Raw genomic sequence first — 24270 nt, forward strand, 5'->3', positions numbered from 1 at the left:
AGTCCCGTCTCTCCCTGTGACCTAGAAACTCACCATTCTCCCCTGGCTGACACTGCTTCCTTACGCACCAGCCTCTTCTTGTCATCCAGGGGTTTGGCTAAGGCCCGGATCACCTGTGGTTTGTATGGCAGCAGCTGTGGAGTTAGAGGATCTCATCTTAGCTTGTTCAACCAAGGTAACCAAAAAAGCTGCTCTGACTCTACATCTAATACTCTTCCTATTCTTCACTGACTCCAGACAGTGCTGTGTGGCAGGCTGGCCGTTCTGTTTTCAAGGACTCAGGAAACCCTTGCCTATCTGTACTATATAGTGCATACCTCAGTAGCACAGCCGGATGGCCAGTCCTGCATGCTTAAGGCAGAAAGGTGGCCCTGGCTCTTCTAGGAAGTTTCCAGGCCAGAGAGGGACACCTGCGGTACTCACCACGGGGGTGGGCAGGCGAGTGAGAGCGTGCATACACTGCAGTGCAGCGATTCGGACCGCCTAGAACACAACCATAAGGAGGTGAGGGGAAACCCACGAAGGGGAGGCGTACAGGCCAAAGAGTTGTCAGGGCTCAACGCACCATGGAAGGGCTGGCACTGAGGTTCAGGAACTTGGTGATGAGGGTGTCAACGTGAAGACTCATGACCTGGGGTGCTTCCAGTAGAAGAGGCTGAAGGCAGCTGAGGGTTGAGAGCTGCACCACAGAGTCGGGGCAGGACAGGGCCTCCAGCAGCAGGGAGAGCAGCTAAGGGGTCACAGGAAGCGGGGGGTGACCACATGTTTCATAAGCCTGCTTCTCCTCCCCTTTCCAGCCCCAGCATGGGGGGGACAATGGCTTCGTCCCTGCTTAGAGGCTGTGACGGCAAGGCTTACCGTGGGCAGCTCTGGCAGGAGCACAGGCTTTGGCAGCCTGTTAAGTACATGAGACAGACCCTTCAGGTAGTTTGGCTTCACATCTGCAAAAAATGGAAAAGCTAAGGGGGAAACTGGGCTCTGACAGAGCGTGGGAATTCAATTCCAATCTCTGGTGAAGCTGGGACATCAGCCTATAGATTTTTATTTTTTCTTTTTTACAAACAACAAAAAAAAGCCCCTCGGGCTCAGAATAGGCAAGGTACATCCATCAAAGGAAAAGAGTGGGTCAAGAATCTAGATGTTCATTCCAGGCAGCAGTACTGGAGTGGGAAAAAAAAAAAAAAAGAATCTAGATGTTCAGCCTTCCGGTAGAGGCCATACTATGCTCTAAAGAAGCACTCGGGTCCTAAATTCTTTTAGAGACTGTGGCCTGAACAAAGGAAAGGTCTATGTATTTAAGGGCCTTCCTCTAACCTCTCCTCACCTTGCGGAGCAGCATGGAAGCCCCGGACCAAAGCGGGCACGTTATCCGTGAAGAACCGCTGGCGGAACATGATCCGCACTTCAGCATGGCCAGCACGAGTTAGCACGTCAGTGCAGTCGGACATGAGCAGAGAGAAGCCATCAGCTGCTGCCGGGCCTAGTTCTGGATCACTCAGGAGGCCCATGAGCTGGAGGAAAGAGAGCTTTTGAGGTACATCAATGGGGAAGGACCTTAAATACCAAGAGGAGGACAGCAGTCATTTTGGGGAGGAAGCGGATCAAGAGCGAAGTTCCTGTTCAGATCCTAGGTTCTGCTTGCTCAGCAAAGACTTACCCGCTCTGTAAGGCAGGAACTGAGAGGATGGTATCTAAGCACTAAGGCCTTTGTGACCTGTCACCAGAGAGAGAAAAGTCAGGGCAAGATGCCCAAACCCTGAGAAGCATGCAGGGTTCAAGGGAGAGGTTTCATTTAACCAGATTAACTGCTCTAACAAACTCCTTTCCGACTCCTTACCCAGAGAAGCAGTGTGAAGGCCTGACTACGACAGGGCCCAGAGCTCAGCCCAGCCTCCACTTTGTCCACAGCCAGCTGCAGAAATTCATCCAGCTGTTGCCCTAAAAAGGAGGTAGGAAATGCTGACACATGTGTCTGTTTTGACAACAAAGGCTGTAAATCCTTTAAATGCAGAAGCCATTAGAAAAGAACAATGTCATTTTGGCTGTGGACTTGGCCCACTTAGCTCTAGGACACCAGCATGAGCCTGGTATTCTCATAATGTTGGGGTGTTGGCATTAGAAAAGTCTACTAATAAAAAGTCTTTTTTTCGAAAAGAGCTGTCCACTTCTAATAATTACCCCTGATAGCTCCCTGTAGGGAACAGGAGGACAGAACTAGACAGAGCACTCTGGTTGAAGCCCTTATCTTCTTACATCCTATAAAAGCTTTGCCCAGCTCTGGTCTTGACTCTTGTCCCAAGGGCTGTCCCATGGGAAGCCTGATTATATTAGCAAACTCCTTTTAAAGAGAATGACGCTTCCCTGGTGGCTCAGAGGGTAAAGCATCTGCCTGCAAGATGGAAGAACTGGGTTCGATCCCTGAGGCCTGGGTTCTATCCCTGGGTCAGAAAGATCCCCTGGAGAAGGAAATGGCCACTCCAGTACTCTTGCCTGGAAAATCCCACAGACGGAGAAGCCTGGTGCAGGCTATAGTCCATGGGGTCGCAAAAAGTCGGACACAACTGAGCGACTTCACTTTCACTTCCACTTCACTTTAAAGAGAATGAGTTACTACTAAACTTCAAGATTGCATCAGAAGTTGGTTCTCCCTCCAGTACCTGCAGGGTGCTTGTTCAGGAGTCCTGCAAAGCACTTGGCGGCAGCAGTAGAGGAGAAGGGGCAGCTTTGGCAGCAGCTCAGCTCTAAAAGCTCCCCCATGAGTCGGTTCAGCTGTGGGATTTCCACCTGTAGAAAACCTGGTCATGTCATGGACCCAGAGAACATTTGAACTCCAAGAGACAACCAGAAGAGAGTGGCAGCAGGGGCCAGGGTGAAGGGGAAGTGAATTCTCCAGTGGGCAAAGCAGAAAATCAGCTTAGCTGTGACAAATTTCAGCCCAGAAGTCACCTGGGCTCCAGCTCCCTTGGTCAGGATTAAACTGGGGTTTTCCCCAAAGGTTGTGGTCACTTACGTTTCGAGGCAGGGAGCAGACAAAGGCCATAAGCAGTGCGACCAGTCGCCTCTGCCCTGAGGAGCCATCCTGTAAGGAAGAAGGGCCCTATCAAGCCTGTCCCACCAGCAAGAGACTTGTGCCCCTGAAGACACCCATCCCAGATTTCCCAGAAAGATCTGAAGGGCAGATGTCCCAAGACTGTTCCCCATCTGGGTCTGATCCATCGGACCCTCACCTGGAATGGCTGGAATCTGCCAGAGAAGCTGTTTTCAGGCAGGAAGGAGATGTTGCCGTCCAAGAAGAGGGGCACGATGTGGGCGACACTCTGGGAGGCTAAGCTAGGGGGTACACCCAGTGTCACCAAGGAGCCAGGGTTCGACAGCAGCCCTGGGGTTCCCGGGACTCACTGAGTCCAGGGACCAGAGCATGCTCATTCACACCTTCAACAAATACTAACTCAGCACATACTGCATGCCAGGAACCATTCCTGTCCTGGGCCTTGGTGCTACAGTAGTGACCCAGCCAGATCAAATCCCTGTTCCCTTGGAGCTTATCATCTAGCAAGAGGACTCTGTATATGTCAAAAATGCTTCACAGGTGACTCTCATGCACACCTATCTGTAGTTAAGAACCACTAGTCCATGGCTCCCCAAACCCTCATCCACAGTCCATGGGGCTAAAAGACCCCTTCTTTCTTTGCTAATAAGACTTACAAAACAAATAACCACCTTCACATTTACATCTGGGTGAGAGGACAGCTCAGAAGGAAATCATCTGCTACTTCCCAAGAATGCTAGCCTCCCTGGGATCAAGTCGAATGCATGATTATACTCACTCAGGGCTCAAGTGGGTGGTGGCAGTGGCAATGACCGATGCCATAGTGGCCAAGACCTCATCCTCCAACAGGACTTTTTTCAGAACTGAGTGCTCCTTCTCTGCCAAATCAAAACACACACAGGCACAGGCCATGACTGTGGCTCACACGATTAGGTCCTGTCCCCCTCGTGACTGGGCCGTGACTCTCGTTACAGCAGGAGCAGTTTGTAACCTGTCCTCTAGTAATGCTGTAGCCCTGGGAACCAGCAGGGCACCAGAAGCAGGAATGTCTAATGTGGGCCACAGAGAGCTCCTGAGAATTGCCTCTGACTAGACAACAGTGGGAAATAAGACTAGCTAATAGGAATATTCTTAACATCAGAACTGTTAGTTTTTTCAAAAACTTAAAGGTAACGTGGATTTATCTTCGTGGCTCCTTTTACACAGCAGCTACCATACACACATACATCACTGTTGTTAAGCATTACGAATTAACTTACTTAATCCTTACCAACTACCCTGTGATACACAGGTATTACTCTCCATCTCCTTTGCACAAGTGAGGGAACGGAGCTTAGAAAGCCTAGGTATTTCACCTAAGCTAGCAGGTGGTGGCTTCCCTAGTGGCTCAGACGGGAAAGACTCCGCCTGCAATGTGGGAGACCTGGGTTTCGATCCCTGGGGAAGGGCATGTATTCTTGCCTTGAGAATTCTTGCCACTCCAGTATTCTTGCCTAGAGAATTCCCATGGACAGAGGAGCCTGACAGGCTGCAGTCCATGGGGTCGCAGAGAGTCGGACACAATTGAGTGACTAAGCACCTAAGTGAGCAAGTGGTAGAGTTGACCGTGAGACCCAACCAGGTCTAAACTCCAGAGCCTAATTCTAACTAATCTAATTACACAGCAATTGAAGGGGAGGGGGGAAAGTGTGCGTCCTTTGAAGTGTTGCTAACACTAGTAGATTTTGGTTCTCTCCAGCGGTCAGCTTGGCACCTTGTGATTAAAGTGAAATCTCATTATGTGGACACAGAATTCAAAAGACACCTCTGCTAGTGCAAAATACCAGCGAAACCCTGCAGGTGGCAGGGCTGTTCACCACAGTGGAAAGGCTGGGGTGAGAGGGACGGGTGAGAAGGGGCAAGTTACCTTGCGCGGAAGCCTGCACAACCAAGGCAAGCAGGCAGGGTACAGCTGTCTGATGGAAGTACCAGCAGCTCTCGGGGTCGCGCTGGCAGTTTTCGGCCACTTGCTGGAGGCTCTGACAGACAGCAATAACTTCACTGGTTCCTGGACTCACACTCCCTGTGTGGCGAGAAAGTTTTCCGTAAGGCTTTCTTAAAAGCACTCCCCGGTCTGTCAGATACGGGACATAGGAAGACTAATCAAAGGTAAGTATCTTATTAATATAAAGAGCCAAGTCATTTTATCTAGGAGCAGAGATCTGCCCTGCCAGCTCTGCAACAGAAGCACTGATACACAGTGTGGGGGTGTGGGGAGCTACCCTCCTGCACAGTCGGAGATCTATGTGTCAGTTATAACCATTCTCTTCGAAGCGGTTCTTCCGGATCTGCAGTTCTGCATCTGTGGACTCAACCAACTGCGATCATGTACTATAGTTTTTACCCAGTGAAAAAAAATGTGTGTGTGCTGTACAAACTTTGTTTAAGGGTCAAACATACATTCTCCTTTAGTTTTCAAAACAACCCCCTCAGCAGTATCATTTCCCCCATTTTGTAGAGGAGGATGTGAAAGCTCAATAAATTAGCAGTGGTTTTTCCAGGGTCACAGTAAGTGCAAAAGTCAGGGATCAAACCCAGGCCGTGCTCTGAATCCAGTGTTCTTTCTATTCTGTATCAGGTGCTGGATCATCCTCTGTTGACTGGATCAACCACAAAGGACAGGGCAGTACAGAGTGCGGAGCTTAGGGAATTAGTGAGGGCCCATGGTGGGCATGCACAGGTTCGTAACAGCCACAGCTGTTGTCACTTGTGAGGAGCAGTGCTCCTCAAACTCCAGGGTGTGTACAATTTACCGGGAGATCCTGCTAAAATGCAGATTCTGACCAGTGGGGCCTGAGATTGTGCATTTCTTTTTTTTTCAGCTGGAACACTGTTTAAGTCTATATAACGCCTTGTCTCGGAGAGAAGAGAATACCGGAATAGGTTAGACTTTCTTTCTATAGCAAGCTCAAATTGTGTCAGACAGTTTTATCTGCTACAGAGTGCTACTTGCATGAGATTCTGCATTTCTAATAAGCTCCCAGATCATGCCCACGCTCCTGGCTGATGCACTCTATTTTGAGTAGCATAGCCTTACAGTGGTGCTTTTCAATGGATTCCACACGGAAATCATCGAGGCATTCTTAATAATTGTTGCTCCTTAGAGACTGAATCAGTTGGACTGCATGAGGCCCAGGCAGTCAGCATTTTTTCAAGTTCCTATGTGACTCTTACTAGAGCCATCACTGGAACCACTGTTTTAGACACATCAACTCCAAACCTGACTGCAGCTCCCCCTCCAGCCCAGCTCCTCAGTGACTGTTCCCTGTAGTCACCTCTGTTCATCTGGCACAGATGCTGCAGCAGAAGAGGCAGCGTCTCCTTGACGATGCTGGGATGTGTGGATATAGCTGATAAGGCTTGCAGACAGCGTGGATGCCGGGAGCACCTGGTGGGCCCATCCGCTCTAGCCAAATCTGACTCCTCTGAAAAGCAACCCAGGAGATCAGGTTTCACTGTGTGATGGCAAGCATGAAGGAACCCCCCCGCCCCACCAACTTCCCTGGGAAGGACCAAGCCACAGAAGATCAGAGACACATACCTGTACACAGATCCTCAGCAAGCCTGGGCACTAAGTGGCTGCTGAAGGCCATGGGGTAGAGAGTGGCCAGGGTTCCTGATGCTTCCAGTGCTGCCACCCTGCTGGGGCACAGGGCAGGTGAGCATTAGCTCAGCTGGGTCCAAGGCTCTCTTGCCTAGGCCTGCCATTAGGCAGATTCAGGAGCGTGGGCTTCTGAGACCACCTTTCTAAAAATGCAGGATTCAAGTACCTATACCACTAAGTTGGAAAGGGCTTCTTAATACCCCCCCAAAGAGAACATTCCTACAACAATTGCTCCAACCAGTTAGCAGCCAGAGCCAAGCACAGAGTCCGTGTCCTCTGGGAAAGCCAAGGGTCAGGAGCACAGTGCCCTGGAACAGCTGGCTCTATCTTGCTGTCTTATGTTCTCACCAACTCTGGGAATCCTCCTCCAGGAAGCTCAGTCTGTACAGGTGACCCACTGCTAGCTCCAAGTCCCCAGAAGACAGGAGATCTGTATTAGAAGGAGACATGAACCTCATCTTTCTTCCCCAGCAGCCACCACCATCCTTCCCAAATCATAATCCCAAATCCCAATTTGGGATCATAGAAATCCCAAATCATACAGAATTGTGAGAACCAGGGAATAAAGACTGCTCTTTCTTTAAGACAGAAAACCACAGCAAAGGGACCAAAAACTCCAATCTTTTTTCTTTCCCTTAAGTGTACCTGGTTGAGCACCCAACACTGTGAGTGTACGAATGCCAACAAGCTGAAGCTGGGTGTTGGGGTCTGTCAGGGCCATGAACATCAGTGAGCACAGCTGGTCCTTGAAGCCACTCAGAGGTCTTTCATCTAGGGAGAGACAGAGTCCAGGTTAGAGGGAAACCTCATTCAGCACTGATGCAAAGATAACTTGGGGCAGATTTTTTTTTTGGCTGTGTAGCATCGAACGTGGGATCTTAGTTCCCCAACCAGGCATCAAACCAATGCCCCCTGCAGAGGAAGCATGGAGTCCTAACTACTGGATCAGGGAACTCCTGGGACAGATTTAGAGAATTTAACCCATTGGATACCCAGGAAGTACACTAGGAAAAAAAATGAACAGGTCTCATTTCTTAAGTGTTCTCTTGTGCTACAACTTGCGAACAACAGGTTGGCTGTTCCAGGCCACTTCTCTGTAGCACTCCTGGCCTGCCCTCCTTTACAGGGCTACAGAGCTCAGCACCCCCTGGCCAGCACACCTAGAAGACGGCCTCACCCTTGTCTTCATAGCTCCATTTCTGCTGCAGCTTCAAAAAACCCAGGATCATTTCAAGGATTGTCCTCCGCTGGTTGCTCTGTAATGTTTTAAGGGGTATGGGGTCAAAGACTACCTTTTAATGGATTTCAGTCTTGCTACTATGGAAGTGGGGAGAATTATCGTTGTGCATAAGAGTGTGAGGAAAAGAGTGAACAAGGGAACCAGAAGCAGCTAATGGGAGCTAATGGGAGCAAAACCCAAGATCTACTATATCTAGGCCCCAGCGCAACACAGCTTTCTCTGTGAGAGCCATCCTAGCCCAGGGTCCCATCATTTCCTGGAAAGATTCTGCTTCCTTACCTGACTGTGCTTGTGGAACTGTTCCAGCAGCAGAGGCAGCACGTTGCTGGTGACGTGGTCGCAGGCCCGGGCAGACGCGCCTGCAGCCGCCTGCAGCAGTTTGGCGCTAGGCCACACCAATTTCATGTCCGGTTCACACAGATGGTGCCTGCAGTCTAGAGAGGCAGCACATCACAGACCCGGGGAGTAGGCTGAATGTTGCCCGGTTCCCCTGCAGGTCACAGAAGCTGGAGGCTGAGCCCCAGGACTAGCAGTTATTACATAAATATCTTTCAATTCAAAGCAGGGCTCCAATACGCAAATCACTGATCTTGGGGGCTGATCTTGAAAGGTCACTGGCCTTAAGGAATTTCCCTCTGTTGTGTGCATTCCCCTTTCTAGCTGCCATGCCCCATTACCCTGTAGAATGTTGCTAAGGAAGGAGTCAAGGAGGTCCTCAGCATCGGCCCTCAGCACAGAGCGAGACAAACACGCAGTCAGGGAGTTGAGGGCCGCCAGGCCCTCGGCCTCTACCCGCTCACTTGCCGTCTGGAACACCTGTCAGGGAGGGATCCCATGGCTACTGAGGTGAGCCTGCACCAGGTGAGACCCTACCCACCTGCTGCCTATTTCCTTTCTTGGGAGAGGGCGGTGAGAACCTTTAGGGCACAACAGTGGAAATTAACTCCTCACGTGAGTTTCATCTCAATTGATGTATTCTCACTAAGTCCTTAGTCCCACTAGGATATTGATACACATCTTTTCTTTCCTTTTCAATTCTGATTGTGCTGCACAGCATGTGGGATCTTAGTTCCCCGCTGAGGGAATGAACCCACGCCCCCTGCACTGAAAGCATGGAGTCCTAATCACTGGATCGCCAGGGACGTCCCCACATACTTTTTTGAGAAACTGAATACCAACCTTGAGCGGTGGTTGTTGGGATCCCTTTCCCCAAGTCTCTTCCTCTCCCCCTCTACTCGGAGTGACCTATGCCCTTTACCATGGAAGGACAGGAAGCGGGCAATGGGAGACTGATCACATCATCAGTAAGCAGCTGGCCCTATCCATATCATTCAACCAAAGTATGCCCCTTGGCTCTCCTGCTGAATAACCAGGCACAGCAACAGAGGGAAAAGGATAGGGTAGGTTAGCTCCCCTCATGCCTGACCTGACAACTAGGAGTTAAGAGTAGTCAGTTTATCTAAGTGACACTCACCTCTCTGCGGATAGAAGCCCAGAGGCTGGGGAGGAAGTCCTTTAGTTCTTTCTGCCCGTATACGGCACAGCAAGCATTCTGCCAGGGAGAGCAGAGGTTAACGGCCGTCTACACTCTCAGACTTCCTGGGACGTGCAGCCCCCTCAGCATAATTGCACCTGAAAGAGGCGGCTCTCAGCAGTAAGACCAGCAGGGGTTCACAGCCATCCTACCCAGACCACTGAAAAACAGGACCTCGTCCCAACTGATGGAAACAAGCCTGAAGAGGGAGCCCCGGTCAGCCTTTCCTCAGCTGCCACTCTGTTACTACAGAACAGGACAAAACGCAGCTGCGGGCCGTACGTCAACCTACAGGCCAAGACCTTGGGTATCCCTCTCCTGAGGCCCAGGGAACAGCTCCCCGACTCTCTAAGAATCAGTCCATAATCCTGTAGCACTGCTAAATTGTCTAAAGACAGCTGGGTCCTCAAAAGAGAGAAATCGCTCACCAGAGTCTGCAGAGAATCCAGCTTGGCACTCAGAATCTCGGAGTCCACTTTCTCAATCAGCAGGGGCAGCAGGAACTGTGGGAGAGAAGGAAGAACTGAGCACGAGGCCAGCCCACCATGTCCTTGCTGCCACCAGCCCCCGGGGTAGGCACTACGTCACCGAGTTGCACTGAGTCAGGAGTTGTGACTGTAAACCAATCTCCCTCCCAAGCCATGGCCGGACTCCTGAAAAGTGACCTGAAAAGTGGGCTAGCTGGCAAAGCTAAAGAATCTCAAAAGATAGCACCACATAGGGACTGGATTACTATCTTAAATGAAGAGATGGTAAAGTTTTCTACTTCAAAGGTCTGAAGACACTTGCAGGATGCCATACCCTAGAATGCAAACTGGATCTTTCTTTTCCTCCATGCCTTTAACTGTTCTTTCTTCTGACCCTTCTGAGGGCTGAAGCTACATGCCCTAACTCTGGCCAGACCCACCTCAGCAAAGCGTGGTGTGGAAGCCAGCACAGCTCGAAGACTCAGGATGAGATCTTCTCTCTGGATGCCATGGGGATCATTAGGTGGCTGCAAAAGGGAGAAGAGGCGTGGCCTTGTATCTCTTTTTAGACCATGCCTGGACACAGGACTGAACCTACCAACCCTGCAGAACAGGGTGAGATTTACAGCCAAATTGCCAGAAAAGTGGTACAAGGCCCCAGAAGGAAGACAGCTTGCTCTTTCGTGTTGTTCCTTGGGAAATTTCTGTCTGTCGGGCCTTTATTTTCTATCTGATCACGCAGTTTCCATCTGATCTATCATCTCACCACTCAGAGATAAACACCCTTAACTTTTTGGTGCAACTTTCTTCTCTGTATATAGGGTATTATGACTATGTGATTGGTAGACACTGTTTCCCTTTAAAATATATATAGCTTTAGAAACCATGAATCTTTTGAACATATGGTTTGCCGTCTATTTTTTCACTTCATACATTAGGTACATTTTTTTCATGTTATTATTCTTTCATAGCATTTGTTTTAGTGGCTGATACTATTTCATTGTGTGGTTGAGCGACAATTTATTTGGATAATCTCCCTTTGATGGACAATTCTATTTTTCCACCCTTATAAAAAGCTGTAATTCTGGCAATATAAAAGCATTGATGATTTCTGTATAAAGAGGCAGATTTTTTTTAATTGAAGTATACAGTTGACTTATAATACTGTGTTAGTTTCAGGTGTACAGCAAAGTGGTTCAGTTATATACATTTATATGTATCTTTTAGATTCTTTTCCATTATAGGTTATTATAAGGTATTATAGTTCCCTGTTTTATACAGTAAACCTTTGTTGTTTATCTGTTTTATATATAGTGATATGTATTTGTTAATCCTGTTCAGTTCATTTCAGTCGCTAAGTCGTGTCCAACTCTTTGCGACCCCGTGGACTGCAGCATGCCAGGCTTCCCTGTCCATTGCCAACTCCCAGAGTTTACTCAAACTCATGTCCATAGAGTCGGTGATGCCATCCAACCATCTCATCTTCTGTCATCCCCTTCTCCTCCTGCCTTCAATCTTTCCCAGCATCAGGATCTTTTTCAGTGACTCAGTTCTTCGCATCAGGTGGCCAAAGTAGTTTCAGCTTCAGCATCAGTCCTTCCAATGAATATTTAGGACTGATTTCCTTTAGGATGGACTGTACTCCTATATATCCTGTTAATCCTGTATTCCTGATTTATTCCTCCCCAATCTCTTTTAAAACCCTTTGGTAACCGTAAAGTTTGTTTCCTATGTCTGTGAGTCCCTTTCTGCTTTGTAAATGAATTAATCTGTATTACTTTTTAGAGTCCACATATAAATGGTAACATATAATTGTCTGTGTCTTACTTAGTATGAAAATCTCTAGGTCCTCTACTTTGTTGCATGTATCTTTTCAAATTAGAGTTTTCATCATTTCCAGATATATACCAGAGGAGTGGGACTGCTGGATCATAAGGTAATTCCATTCTGTTTTCCATAGCAGCTGCCCAATTTACATCCCTACCAACAGTGAAGGAGTGTTCCATTTTCTCCACACCCTCTCCAGCATTTATTATTTGTAGACTTCTTGATGATGGCCATTCTGACTAGGGGCTTCCCTGGTGGTTCAGATGGTAAAGAATCTGCCTGCAATGTGGGAGACCTGGGTTTGATCCCTGGGTTGGGAAGATCCCCTGGAGAAGGGAAAGGCTACCCACTCCAGTATTCTGGTCTGGAGAATTCCATGGACTGTATAGTCCATGGGGTTGCAAAGAGTCGGACACGACTGAGAGACTTCCACTTCACTTCACTTCATTCTGACTGGTGTGAGGTGATACCTCTTTGTAGTTGTAATTTGCATTTCTTGAATAATTAGCAAAGTTAAGGATCTTTTCATGTGCCTATTAGCCATGTGTATGTCAAGAAGGCAGACTGAAAACATAGATCAGATTTTCCTTTTTTTCTTTGAAACCCCACCAAAAATGCAGTAAGGGGATTTTCTTTTCTTTCTTTTTTTTAAGATATAAAGCTAAAGGGTGAAGAGGACAAGAGATATTAGGAACAAAATTGTAAAAGCAGATGGGTAAGAAGAAAATGACTTAGAGCCAAAACAACAGAATCCTCAGTAGGCTTGGGGAAAGCTTAGTAACTCTCCATATACACCACACAGTCTCCTCACAAAGCTTTGCAACCAGCAGTACCAGGTGCCTTTGGAACTGGGAGTGGGGTTAGAGAAGCAGTCTGACCTCCCAGATTGCTTCTCAAGTCCTTCTTAGCTGCAGCAGAATCTGGGGGTTTAATTCTTGGAGAGGGTGAGACAGAGCTGAGACAAAAATGCAGTTGAGGGCCAGGGTGCTGAATCAAAAGAGGTCTAAGTGGGAATTCCCTGGATGTCCAGTGGTTAGGACTCAGTGCTTTCACTGCCAGAGTCCTAGACCGGGAATAAAGATCCTGCAACCTGGGGGTTCCCAAATTATTCATGTAAGCCACTCTACAGGGAAGTTCATCCTCAATCAGCCCATTCTATGTGCTCAGAGCTCCCACTCAGCTTTATAATCCTCACTTTGAAACATGTGCAAACTCCCAAGGATTACTAGATATCTGAAGAAAGCCTCTAACCTGGAAATAGAGAACAACATAAATTGAAAAAAAACTTGGACGAAACAAAGACCACACGTGTGGGGAGAGTTTTCAAGAATGGTAAGAAGGTAATTCATTCATGGGTTAAATAAGAATAGAATGCTATTTAAAAAAAAAAAACATTCAAAAAATCATCAAAAATGACAATAAAAGGCCCTGGGAAATTCAAAGCATGAGTGCAGAAATGAAAAAATCAACCGCTGGGAGACGCGCTGGTCCTGGGCCTTTCTGCCCTCGGATCCCTTCCTCAGGCTGTAGGCTGCATTCTCCAGGTTCCCACAGTGGCCGAGGTTCAGTCAATGGGAAGCAGTTGTAGATGAATGCAGGTCAGAAGGAAAGGAAAACCCAGGACATTTCTTCCCATCTCTATTTAGTGGGCACGTTCACCACTGGCAGCATCTCCTCCTTGGCTCCAGGTCCCACTGAAGGCCTCTGTTTTGTCATACTTTCAGCCCCTGAGGTCCAGTAACATCAACTTTTCCCTTTGTCCCTCCAGCCTCAGGGTGGTAATGGTTTCCTGCTATTGACAGGTTGCCTCACTATCCCTTGTTTGGCTTCTCAGCTCTCCCATAACTTGTACAAACAATTTCCAGCATTAAATTATTTGTTTTAAATACCAAAGTGGTTTCTGTTTTTCATGCCTGGACTCTGACTGATAGAAAAGATAAAAATAAAATTTTCTTATAAAATAACAAAAAGGTAAAGGAAGGAAATATGAAAGAAAAGGTAAAAGACTGACAGGAGTTCCCAAAGGAAGGAGCAGAGAACTAACAGAGGGAAAAAATCATCAATGAAAGAATGCCAAGAAAATTTCCCAGGCCGGAAGGACATGACCTTCCAGACTGACAGGACCTACCGAGTACCCAATACAATGCATGAAAACAGACCTGTACTAAGGTACATCACTGTGAATTTTCAATATTTTGGGGGGAAATAATCAACGCTTAAAAGCTTCCCGAAAAGAGGGAAAAAAAGTGAACATAAAAGTCTTGCAAAGCAGAAATAATTCAGACTTCTTCACAGCAACTGAAAATTAGAAGTAAATATAGCAATGTCTTCAATTTTATACCCATATTATCAATAAGTGTGAGCAAAGAATGAAGAGATTCTAGATTTACGAAAAGGAAAACATTTTATACTCTTTTTACACCCATGGGAAGCTCATAAGGGACGAGCATCACCAAAATGAAGGAATAAACCATAAAATGAGGAATACATAAATACAAAAAATGGAGATTTGATCCAAGAGAAAAGATAAAGGGATCCTTAGATGATGGGAAAGAAAGATTCAGTATTGACTCTGCATTGAGAATAGGAAGCAACCAGCTAAGACTGTATGGCTAAGTTAAGACTGGTTTTTACATTTTTAAATGGTTGAAAAACAAGTCAAATAATATCTTGTGGCACATGAAAATTATATGAAATGTGAATTCCCAAGTCCATAAATGTATTTATTGCAATACAGACCCTGTATCACATTCCAGTGGCGAGGGCCATTTCTGTGCTGGAACAGCACAGGTGAAGAGTTTCAATGGGGAACATAAGGCCCACAGAGTCTAAAATAGCAGTTAGCTCGCCCTAACTTCTACTGCTGTGATCCATGATGATGACGGCAAGTGGCCTATACAGATCGATAAGACCGTAAAGAATATTTTTAACACAAATTTAACACTGAAAGCCAGGTGTCCCTATTTTAACTGACAAGAGCTTTCTGCTTCCCATAGACCGCACTGTGGGAAAAAAACACACAACTCTGCTCAAATAAATTTTCCAATTATTATCTATAAACTTGTTTTGCCTAGAACATCTCCGAGAAAATATATAAGCAGTTGGGAGCAATGATTATCTCTGAAAGGAAAATGGTTGGTGGCAGTAAAGAGGCTTAATTCTCTAAATGTTGCATGGTGTTCACTGTACTATCTTTCAAAAAAAAAAAAAATTCTTGCCCACCCTAAAATTTTAAGTGCACATATTCCTAAATTTTAGGAATTTATCCTACTGTTACATCCATAAACCCACGTATGTGTGAAATGATACATGTACAGGCAGGGTATGTTAGGTGGCAGCATTGCTTGTAACAGAAAAGATTAGCAAAAACCTTAGTCCCATGGAGGACAAGTAAAATTAATTAGGTATTTCCATGCAAAAGAAAATCACAGTCATAAAGAATAAAGAGCTAATTTATATACTGCTATGGAACCCTCTCCAAGATATACTGCTAAGTGAAAACGCCAAACGATAGGAAAAATGTGTAAATCCACTACCATTTTTATGGGAAAAGGGAAGAGCATTTTTTAATACATGGATGAAAAAGCTCTGTAAGATACAGACGTAACTGATAAAACTGGTTGACAGTGGAGAAATAAACTTGATGGTATATAGATTTTTCACCTATTTGTACCTTTTGTATTTTGAATCCTGTGAATATATTATCTTTTCAAAACAAACACAAAATAAAGAAAGTAAAAACAGAAAAATCTGGCAGCCTAACCAAGAGCTTTCAAGAGTTCAAAGGCTTAAATACTTCTGAGCAGAAATAGTGATACTGATTACAAAAGCAATGAAAAGAATATTAGGAGAGAGGTGGTCCCAGCAACATGATGTCAGCTAAAATAAGCTGCTAAGAAATTCCCTATGGCAAAAATGGCTTTTTATCTTAAAGGCAGGGAAAGTCAATAGTGAAAGTCACTCAGTCATGTCCAACTCTTGGAGACCCCATGTACTATATAGTCCATGGAATTCTCTAGGCCAGAATACAGGAATGGGTAGCCTTTCCCTTCTCCAGGGGATCTTCCCAACCCAGGGATCGAACCCAGGTCTCCCGAATTGCAGGTGGATTCTTTACCAGCTGAGCCACAGTGGAATCTTCCCAACCCAGGAATCGAACTGGGGTCTCCTGCATTGCAGGTAGATTCTTTACCAACTGAGCTCTGATGTAAATTTGATGTGTGTGGTATAATTCCTTTCATTTCTTCCAAATTACTAATGCTTTCATCTACATACCATGCATACCCATAAAGTGCTGAGACCCTGAGTATTCGAAAAGAGAAGGTGAATCAAGATGCAGAGTGGGAGAAGGTCTGAGGGCATCGAGAAAACACCTCCTGTACATGCTATGCTCAACTGTGTCTTCGTTTCTATTGCCTGAGATGTGCCCTGAGAATCCAGGATCATATGCTACATATCCTTCAGAAACCAAATGAAATCCTATTTTATCTGTGAGTCAGTTCCTGCCTACTCTAGCTCACACTCAACTCTGTCTTTGAACAACTGTACCACCACTTGTTTCGGTCCATAATCTCTTACTGTTACTTAAATGTTTCAACTTTCAAGGACATGAATCATGTTCTACAATCCTGTAGTTCTAAGCACTAAGTACATTTTTAGGAAGTATGTTTTTCCACTTCCCGGTTTACTGACATGCTAAGTTCTTGAGGGCAGGGGTCGTTTCTTTTTGTTCACTGCTGTACCCTCAGTGCCTAGAACTGGGCCTGGCACACAACAGACACTCAGTATTTGAATGAATGAATGAAAGGTACTACTTACAGGAGTAAAATCAATAGGGAAGTAACAAGATGTCACTTCAAACAACTCCTCCACAAAAGGTCCTAAAGGCAACAGAGAAAGAAGGAGGACTTACAAGCCTTTCATCTGACAAGCCCCAACCAGCTAATCCAAAGCTACAAGGACGTACCCAGGCTGTAGTCTCTAGAGATGAGGTCATAGACAATGTGGAAGGCCACCAGAAGATTACGGGGATCCTTTTCCCCATCCATCACCTGGATGAAGCCAAAGGTGAAATCAGCTCCTAGGCCCTTCAGCTCTGGGGAGGAGAGAACAAGGTCACTACTGTCCCACAAGATAAGAAAGCGGGGCTTTCTTCTGGCCTGCGTTTTCCCTCTCTCACTGCCTCCCTCTTCACGCCTCCCAGAGCCGACCATTTCTGTTTTCCTATTCCAAGAGAGTCCTCAGTGAAGAGAAGATGTGCAACAATATATAATGGTTATGGAGGTAGGAATTTAACACCTCAGCTCAAGCTCCACCCTTCCTTTACTTTACTGGGGAGTGAGTGACTCCCAGTTTCCCTTCATCTTCCTCTCAGAGTACTGACTCTTTCATATTACCCTGGGATAAAATCAGTCCTGGTAAAGGGGGAAGAAAAGTTGTGTTCACTTTTCAGGTTTCCGAAAGCCCTGCCTCTCACCTTCCTCCCGGGCTCGCATGAAGTTGGTGATGATACTGTAGACTGTGTGCCGGTCCACCTGGGGCAGGGACTTAGTAGGAGAGACAGAAGAAAGTGAAGGAAATGCCCAGAGAAAACCTCAGCTGGCAAAAGTACTTCCTGCTTCATCGTCTCTAACTGGGTAATTCTCTTTATACCAGAATAAGATGAACCTCAGGGAAATGCAGAGAAAAGGTATGGCTATGGTCCAGCAGTCTAGCAGTGGAACCAATAACCCAAACCTGCCTGCTATGTGCCTCACTTTCTTTAGGTGTGAGAGGACACAGGTCAGATGTACTTGCATGCCTCCCTCTCCTTATACAGTAGCAAGGGACAGCAGGCACATATGGCCAAAGGCCTGTAAGAGTTCAGAACTCTTAGAAGGCAATTTATTTTTTGCCATGTAATTCTAGTTATGTCAAGGGCTGGAAGATAGAAAATACCGAAGTGACCATTATCACTCACCTGTACGTGGACCTCCTGAAAGATGGCTTTAAGCACAGAGACTGCCAGCCCTGGGGGCAGGGTCACACACAGGCTCTGGGGGAGAAGAGAAGTGTGAACACAGAGGGAATTCTGGAAATTTTAGTGTAGCCTTCAAGCCTAAAACTGGCCTATCTAACTACAGTGGGAATTACAACATCCAGGCTGGGGAAGAAATGCTGATGGTGAAAAACATGGTCCCTTTTCTCAAGCTGATTAGGTCTCTGCAGCTCCTTCCAGGTTGACTCTGAATTCCAGTCCCCAAAGGACACTTTTACTCTCCAGACTAAAAACAGAAGTGGAGCTGGCTGAGACTAGTTTAGCCCCATATCTAGGCATCTGCTTTGAAGTATCTTAAGTCTCACCCACTAAGGGGAAGGAGAGAATTCACTGGAAATAGATTCCTGTAAACATGGTATGTAATACAGAAAAGGAGAACTCACAAGTGCCCTTAAACCCTGCAGAACAGACGGGATCACAAGATGATGGTCCTTCAGCCGGTTCTCATAGAACAGGATCAGGTGGACCACTGAACAGACCAGAAATTCAGTCATTAGTTTCCACAGGCTGGAGAAGGGCCCGCTGGCATTGCTTCTTCCCAAAGTTTCTAAGGGCTGTTCCTGCTTGGGCTTCACTACAAATTGTCTCCTTCACCTAGGTATGTCCCAAGCCCTCCCATCTGGGGGGTTCCTTCCTTATCTGTCAAGAAAACAGGTGAGCATCTTGGGTTATCCCTTCGCACAGAGGTCACAATCAAACCCATTCTCAACCCGAGACCTGCCTTTCTACAGAACTTGGGTTGGCACATTTTCTCACAGGGCCATATGGTAAATATTTCAGGTGTCTAGGACACAGTATGTCACAGCTACTCAGCTGGGCCACTGTAACATAAAAGCCGCATAAACGGCAGGTACATAAATGGACATGGCTATATGCTAATACAGTTTTATTTATAAGAAGAGGCTGCAGTTTGCCTACCCCTGCGATGGAAGATAAATAAGTTGTGGGTTTTTTCCCTCAGGACTTCAAAGCATTTTGATATTTCACTACTTTTCTACTCCAAAACACTACTTTGTCCATTTTACAGACAGAAGACATACTGGGGAAAAAAAACTGTCCAAGGCTACATTTGAAATCTATGTGTCTTGTGTCTCAATTCTTATCTTCTTTGCCACGTATACTAGTGATGTGTGACGACCCTGTGTTAGGAGTTCGAAGATACCGTACGTCCCTCCCTCCCTCCCGCCCGGTAAGCTGGCCTGATAGACACGGAAGGCTTTGGCTCAGCACGCCTACCAGTACCTTCCTTCTCCAGCAGCAGGGAGTGACACTGGAGGAGCACCTGTGACAAAAGCTGGATCCCACGGGCCCGAGTTCGGGGTTCTGGATTCTCTAGAGAAGACCTGGGGGAAAGTAAGATAGAAAGCCTGATATTACCCAGTTCAAACTTCGGAAGTAAATATTTTGCAATTAGTCACACTCACCCCCGGGCATGGAAGCTGGCCCAGGAAGGTACTCTGGAGGCGCTTGGCATTACAAACAACAGTAAGGCCAATCCCCAGATTGGCCTGGAGGTGTCATCAGGGGCATATGTGACACCAACAGAAGTGTCTGTCTCCAGGCACTGACTGGCTGTGGGGCTTACTCTCTCCTCAGTGATATAATTGTGACATTTCTCTGAAAGAGAGCTTAGCAGTTACCCACAGGGCTCAAGAGATAATTGGCAGCTTCTACCAAAACTTCCCTGGTGACTCAGACGGTAAAGTGTCTATCTACAATGCGGGAGACCAGGGTTCAATCCCTGGTTTGGGAAGATCCCCTGGAGAAGGAAATGGCAATCCACTCCAGTACTACTGCCTGGAAAATCCCACGGACAGAGGAGCCTGGAAGAGAGGAGTCCATGGGGTCGCAAAGAGTCGTACACGACTGAGCAACTTCACTTTCACTTTCACCTAAACAGGAGAAGAATAAATATATCACTATTAAAGCAACCATTATAGTCTTTACAACTGGAAATGTACTAAGTAAGATGGTCAGAATAAAAACTTTAACTATTTAGGATTATTGATATGGGAGGACCCAGGCTGAAGCAACAAGGTGATTTATCTTCAAAACAAATCACAGAGATTACATTTAAACATACCACAAGGAATCTAAGCAAAGAAGGAAGCAGAAGACTTCTGAAGGAGAGCTGGCCAGGGTACCTTAAGGAAACAAGGATAAGAGTACCTACGCTGAGCTCAGTCGTCCGGTAGTGTCCAACTCTTTGCTACCCCACGGACTGTAGCCCCTAGGCTCCTCCGTCCATGGAATTTCACAGGCAAGACTACTGTTGCCATTTCCTCATTCCCTCCTCCAGGGGATCTTCCCAACCCACGGATCGAACCCTCATCTCCTGCACTGCAGGTGGATTCTCTACCACTGAGCCACCGGGAAGTCTCAAGAGTACCTATAGCTAGAGGAACTGGGGCAAAAAAGATCAGTCTTGACAGGATACCTGGGATAGGAACTTACAGAAAGGGCCCCACTCAGAAGCAGAAAACTGTGCCTTTAAAAATGGACCAAGGCACACAGATGCTCACAGAAGCATTATTCGGAATAGTCAAAATGTGACAACAACTCAGATATCCCTCAACTGAGGAATGGGTAAACAAACTGTGGTATATCCATGTAATAGAATATTATTCAGCAAGCAATGAAGCACTGATACAGGCTACAACAGGAATGCATCTTGAAAACATTATTCCAAATAAAAGAAGACAATCATAAAGATTATATATTATTGTATGATTCCATTTATCTGAAATTTTCAGCATAGGTAAATCCACAGAAACAAAGTAGATTAGTGGTTACCAGGTGCAAGGAAGAGAAAGGAGTGGGGAGTGACTGTTAATAGGCGTGGGGTTTCTTTTTGGGGTGATGAAAATGTCCTAAAATTGACTGTGGTTACTAACGGTTGCACAAATCTGTGAATACACACTTTATTATTAATTTTTTTAATACACACTTTAAAATGGTGAATTTATGATAGGTAAATTATATCTCAATAAAGCTGTTACTTTAAAAAAATGAACCAAGGCCACAACAACATATGGGAGAAATGCATAATAGTGACCTACCCTCCCATCTTCTCCCCAGTTTTCTATTTCTCTCTGTTTCAGAAGACTCGCTAGCTATGACACTTAACAACCTTTGCTACTAAGACTTTCCAATTTAAATGGTCTTCCAAGAACAAAATATGAGAAGAGCAGGCTTTATACTATAAGCACATGCCTCCTCTGGAGCTTGGAGTATCTGGTTTGAACAGTGGTCTTCCAGCTGTTGTCCCAAGCCTTTCCCTACAGTGGGGAATCCTGTGCCAGGTCAGCCTCCCAGGCGGGGCCCACAGGGTCTGAGTCAGATGCAGGCTGACTAGGATGTCACAGGCGAGGGCGGGGCTAGAGAAGCACCACCCACCCTCACCTAAAGACTGACTTTAGAGGCTCTAAAGGCTGACTCAAGAGCTACTGTGGCCCACAGGCTGTGTTCTCAACACCTCATCAAGGGTCTCAATCAGTTGGCATGAAACTTTTTTCAAGAGAAACATAGGCTTAGCCTGAGGTACTAATATGGAAGGGGGAGGGGGAACTGGGCTGCAGTGGAAGAAATTGAGGACAGAATAACTGTTTTCAGAGTGTACTGCCAGGGCTGATGAGAGTTGTTCTAGAGCAGATCAGATCGCTTACCCAAGGGCTTCCACCACTTGTAACACTGTATAGCTTCCAGATTTCACATCTAGAGGAAAGCAAAAAAAGAAACATGAAACAACAACAATAACAACAAAAAAGTCCATCCTAGGGTTTAATGTCTATATTGCCAATGTTTCTGCCTATCCTGGGTTTACACCTGGGGGTCCACTGTGCTTGCCAAGAGTCCCTCCACACTAGAGGCATTTCATAATACTTCAGATATGCAGCTCCAAGTATAAAAACTGAAAAGAAAGCAAATATATCATTTGAAGGTAACCTGATTGTTTACCTAGGAAAATTCAAGAGAAATACATGAAAAAATATTGGAAACAAAATAACTCATTAGGATGGCTGCTGCTGCTAAGTCACTTCAGTTGTGTCCGCTTCTGTGCGACCCCATAGACGGCAGCCTACCAGGCTCCGCCGTCCCTGGGATTCTCCAGGCAAGAACACTGGAGTGGGTTGCCATTTCCTTCTCCAGTGCATGAAAGTGAAGTCACTCAGTCGTGTCCAACTCTTAGCGACCCCATGGACTGCAGCCTACCAGGCTCCTTCATCCATGGGATTTTCCAGGCAAGAGTACTGGAGTGGGGTGCCAATGCCTTCTCCGATTAGGATGGCTAGGTACAAAATTAATATGAAATTAAGAACTCTCACATATATATGTACACTAGCTTGTAAAATTATATAAAGGAAAAAAGTAATAATAGCAACAAATAAAATTTTAAAGAGAGAGAAAAATACCTCAATATAAACGTAACAGAAAAATGTGAATATCTGAATGGTGAAAACTTTAAAGCATAAGTGAGAAAGTTGATGTGCAAAAAATAATACATAATCAGGCAAATTCTGAAAAAGAGGAATGAGGGTGGAAAGGCAGTTCTTCCAGATAGTAAAAGATTTTTATAAATAAATTTTACAATAATTAAAATATTGTATACTTCTGAATATACTTTATATTCTCCATAATAAAAGTATAAACAAAAAATAACAGTATAGTATGAGTTCACAGTCAAAGAAATCAATGGTATAAAAATGGAACAGAAAATCCAGAAAGAGACACAAATACATGAGAATATGATTTTAAAAAGCATTATTTCAATTAAAGAAAAACAGACTATTCAATAAATGCTGTTGCAATGATTGGTTATTTGGGGAAAAAACAAAAACAAAAAAACCAATGGCTCTGAATTTTTCACCAAAGTAAATTTCAAATGGATTAAAGAAAAAAAACAGGAGACCATTTCTAAGTATAATATAAAGTTATACTTTAACCATAAAAGAAAAGATTAGTTAAAATTAGCTACATTAAAAAAAAAACCTGGATTTTCTGCAAGGCAAGAAAAAAAATCGTAAGATAAACTAGGAAAATATATATGCAATTCTTGTAACAAAAGGCTATTTTACCAATATAAAAAGAGCTTCTACAAATCAATGAGAAAAAGACCAACAACCAACTTAAAAAATGGGCAAGACCAGAAGATGCTGAACTATATTAACAACAGGAATGCAAACAAACTGGCAAAGATCAAACATTTTGTATAACTCCTATGTTCAGTGATGGCAGGCAGAAATACGGCACTCAAACACTGCAGGTGCCATATAAGTTGGTTCAGCCTTTTTATAGAGGGCATTTTTTCTTCCTTGGCCCATCCACTTGGCATGAGGGATCTTAATGCCCTGACCAAGGTTTGAACCCATGCCCCCTGCTTTGGAAGCACAGAGTCTTAACCACTGGACCACCAGAGAAGTCCCCAGGAAGAGCAATTTGAGAGTATCTTTTAAGTTACAGGTGTACCAATACATATGCTTTAACCCAGGGAATCTTCTCAAAATTTACCCTATGTACTTTAAAAAGTGCAAAATAATGCATGTACAAATTTTCTCACTTCAGAGTAGTTTATAATAGCAAATGACTGTAAATAACAAATGGCCATCAATGATAAGAAATCAGTTAAATTAGTTATAGTACACCCATACAATGGAATTCTCTGTAGCTAACTTAGGAAAAGAAACTGAAAAAAGGCTGAGGAACCTATATATTTACACTAATAATGGAACAAGATTTAAAAGCAGAACATAGAGTGTCAGTTCAGTCAGTTCAGTCGCTCAGTCGTGTCCGACTCTTTGCGACCCCATGAATCGCAGCACGCCAGGCCTCCCTGTCCATCACCATCTCCCGGAGTTCACTAAAACTCCTGTCCATCAAGTCGGTGATGCCATCCAGCCATCTCATCCTCTGTCGTCCTCTTTTCCTCCTGCCCCCAATCCCTCCCAGCATCAGAGTCTTTTCCAATTAGTCAACTCTTCGCATGAGGTGGCCAAAGTACTGGAGTTTCAGCTTTAGCATCATTCCTTCCAAACAACACCCAGGGCTGATCTCCTTTAGAATGGACTGGTTGGATCTCCTTGCAGTCCAAGGGACTCTCAAGAGTCTTCTCCAACACCACAGTTCAAAAGCATAAATTCTTCGGTGCTCAGCTTTCTTCACAGTCCAACTCTCACATCCATAAGTGACCACTGGAAAAACCATAGCCTTGACTAGACGGACCTTTGTTGGCAACGTAATGTCTCTACTTTTCAATATGCTATCTAGGTTGGTCATAACTTTTCTTCCAAGGAGTAAGCGTCTTTTAATTTCATGGCTGCAATCACCATCTGCAGTGATTCTGGAGCCCCCCAAAATAAAGTCTGACACTGTTTCCACTGTTTCCCCATCTATTTCCCATGAAGTGATGGGACCAGATGCAGAGAGTGTACATAAATAGTATTAATATATAGTATGTGCATAGCATTGTTTTTAAA

The 24270-nt window shown here is 45.3% G+C and overlaps 1 protein-coding gene and 1 non-coding gene across 5 annotated transcripts in view; both read right to left on the bottom strand.

Annotated features, from left to right (window-relative positions):
- Positions 1–24270, bottom strand: part of MMS19 (MMS19 homolog, cytosolic iron-sulfur assembly component) — a 35744-nt gene that overhangs the window by 437 nt on the left and 11037 nt on the right. The window contains exons 2-30 of one of the 4 annotated variants that reach the window (XM_070780595.1): positions 21463–21511; positions 19040–19140; positions 18181–18266; positions 17720–17794; positions 17237–17306; positions 16727–16855; positions 16579–16640; positions 10374–10460; positions 9895–9969; positions 9407–9484; positions 8610–8748; positions 8212–8366; positions 7870–7948; positions 7338–7463; positions 7041–7122; positions 6630–6727; positions 6364–6513; positions 4956–5111; positions 3828–3927; positions 3228–3330; positions 3011–3079; positions 2658–2784; positions 1838–1938; positions 1658–1714; positions 1325–1511; positions 859–941; positions 566–730; positions 424–483; positions 34–134 (exon numbers count right to left, since the gene is read on the bottom strand). In XM_070780595.1, the coding sequence (XP_070636696.1) occupies positions 34–134; positions 424–483; positions 566–730; positions 859–941; positions 1325–1511; positions 1658–1714; positions 1838–1938; positions 2658–2784; positions 3011–3079; positions 3228–3330; positions 3828–3927; positions 4956–5111; positions 6364–6513; positions 6630–6727; positions 7041–7122; positions 7338–7463; positions 7870–7948; positions 8212–8366; positions 8610–8748; positions 9407–9484; positions 9895–9969; positions 10374–10460; positions 16579–16640; positions 16727–16855; positions 17237–17306; positions 17720–17794; positions 18181–18266; positions 19040–19140; positions 21463–21511 (2950 nt within the window). Of the gene's footprint in view, positions 1–33; positions 135–423; positions 484–565; positions 731–858; positions 942–1324; positions 1512–1657; positions 1715–1837; positions 1939–2657; positions 2785–3010; positions 3080–3227; positions 3331–3827; positions 3928–4955; positions 5112–6363; positions 6514–6629; positions 6731–7040; positions 7123–7337; positions 7464–7869; positions 7949–8211; positions 8367–8609; positions 8749–9406; positions 9485–9894; positions 9970–10373; positions 10461–16578; positions 16641–16726; positions 16856–17236; positions 17307–17719; positions 17795–18180; positions 18267–19039; positions 19141–21462; positions 21512–24270 lie in introns of those variants that run through there. The other 3 variants (XM_070780594.1, XM_070780596.1, XM_070780597.1) reach the window with 3 other exon arrangements.
- LOC139180055 (small nucleolar RNA SNORA28) lies at positions 5918–6039 on the bottom strand. Its single transcript, XR_011564399.1, has one exon. It is a non-coding gene; the product is annotated as a small nucleolar RNA SNORA28 (small nucleolar RNA).

Source organism: Bos indicus, chromosome 26 (assembly GCF_029378745.1).
Source record: "Bos indicus isolate NIAB-ARS_2022 breed Sahiwal x Tharparkar chromosome 26, NIAB-ARS_B.indTharparkar_mat_pri_1.0, whole genome shotgun sequence".
Taxonomy (NCBI): domain Eukaryota; kingdom Metazoa; phylum Chordata; class Mammalia; order Artiodactyla; family Bovidae; genus Bos; species Bos indicus.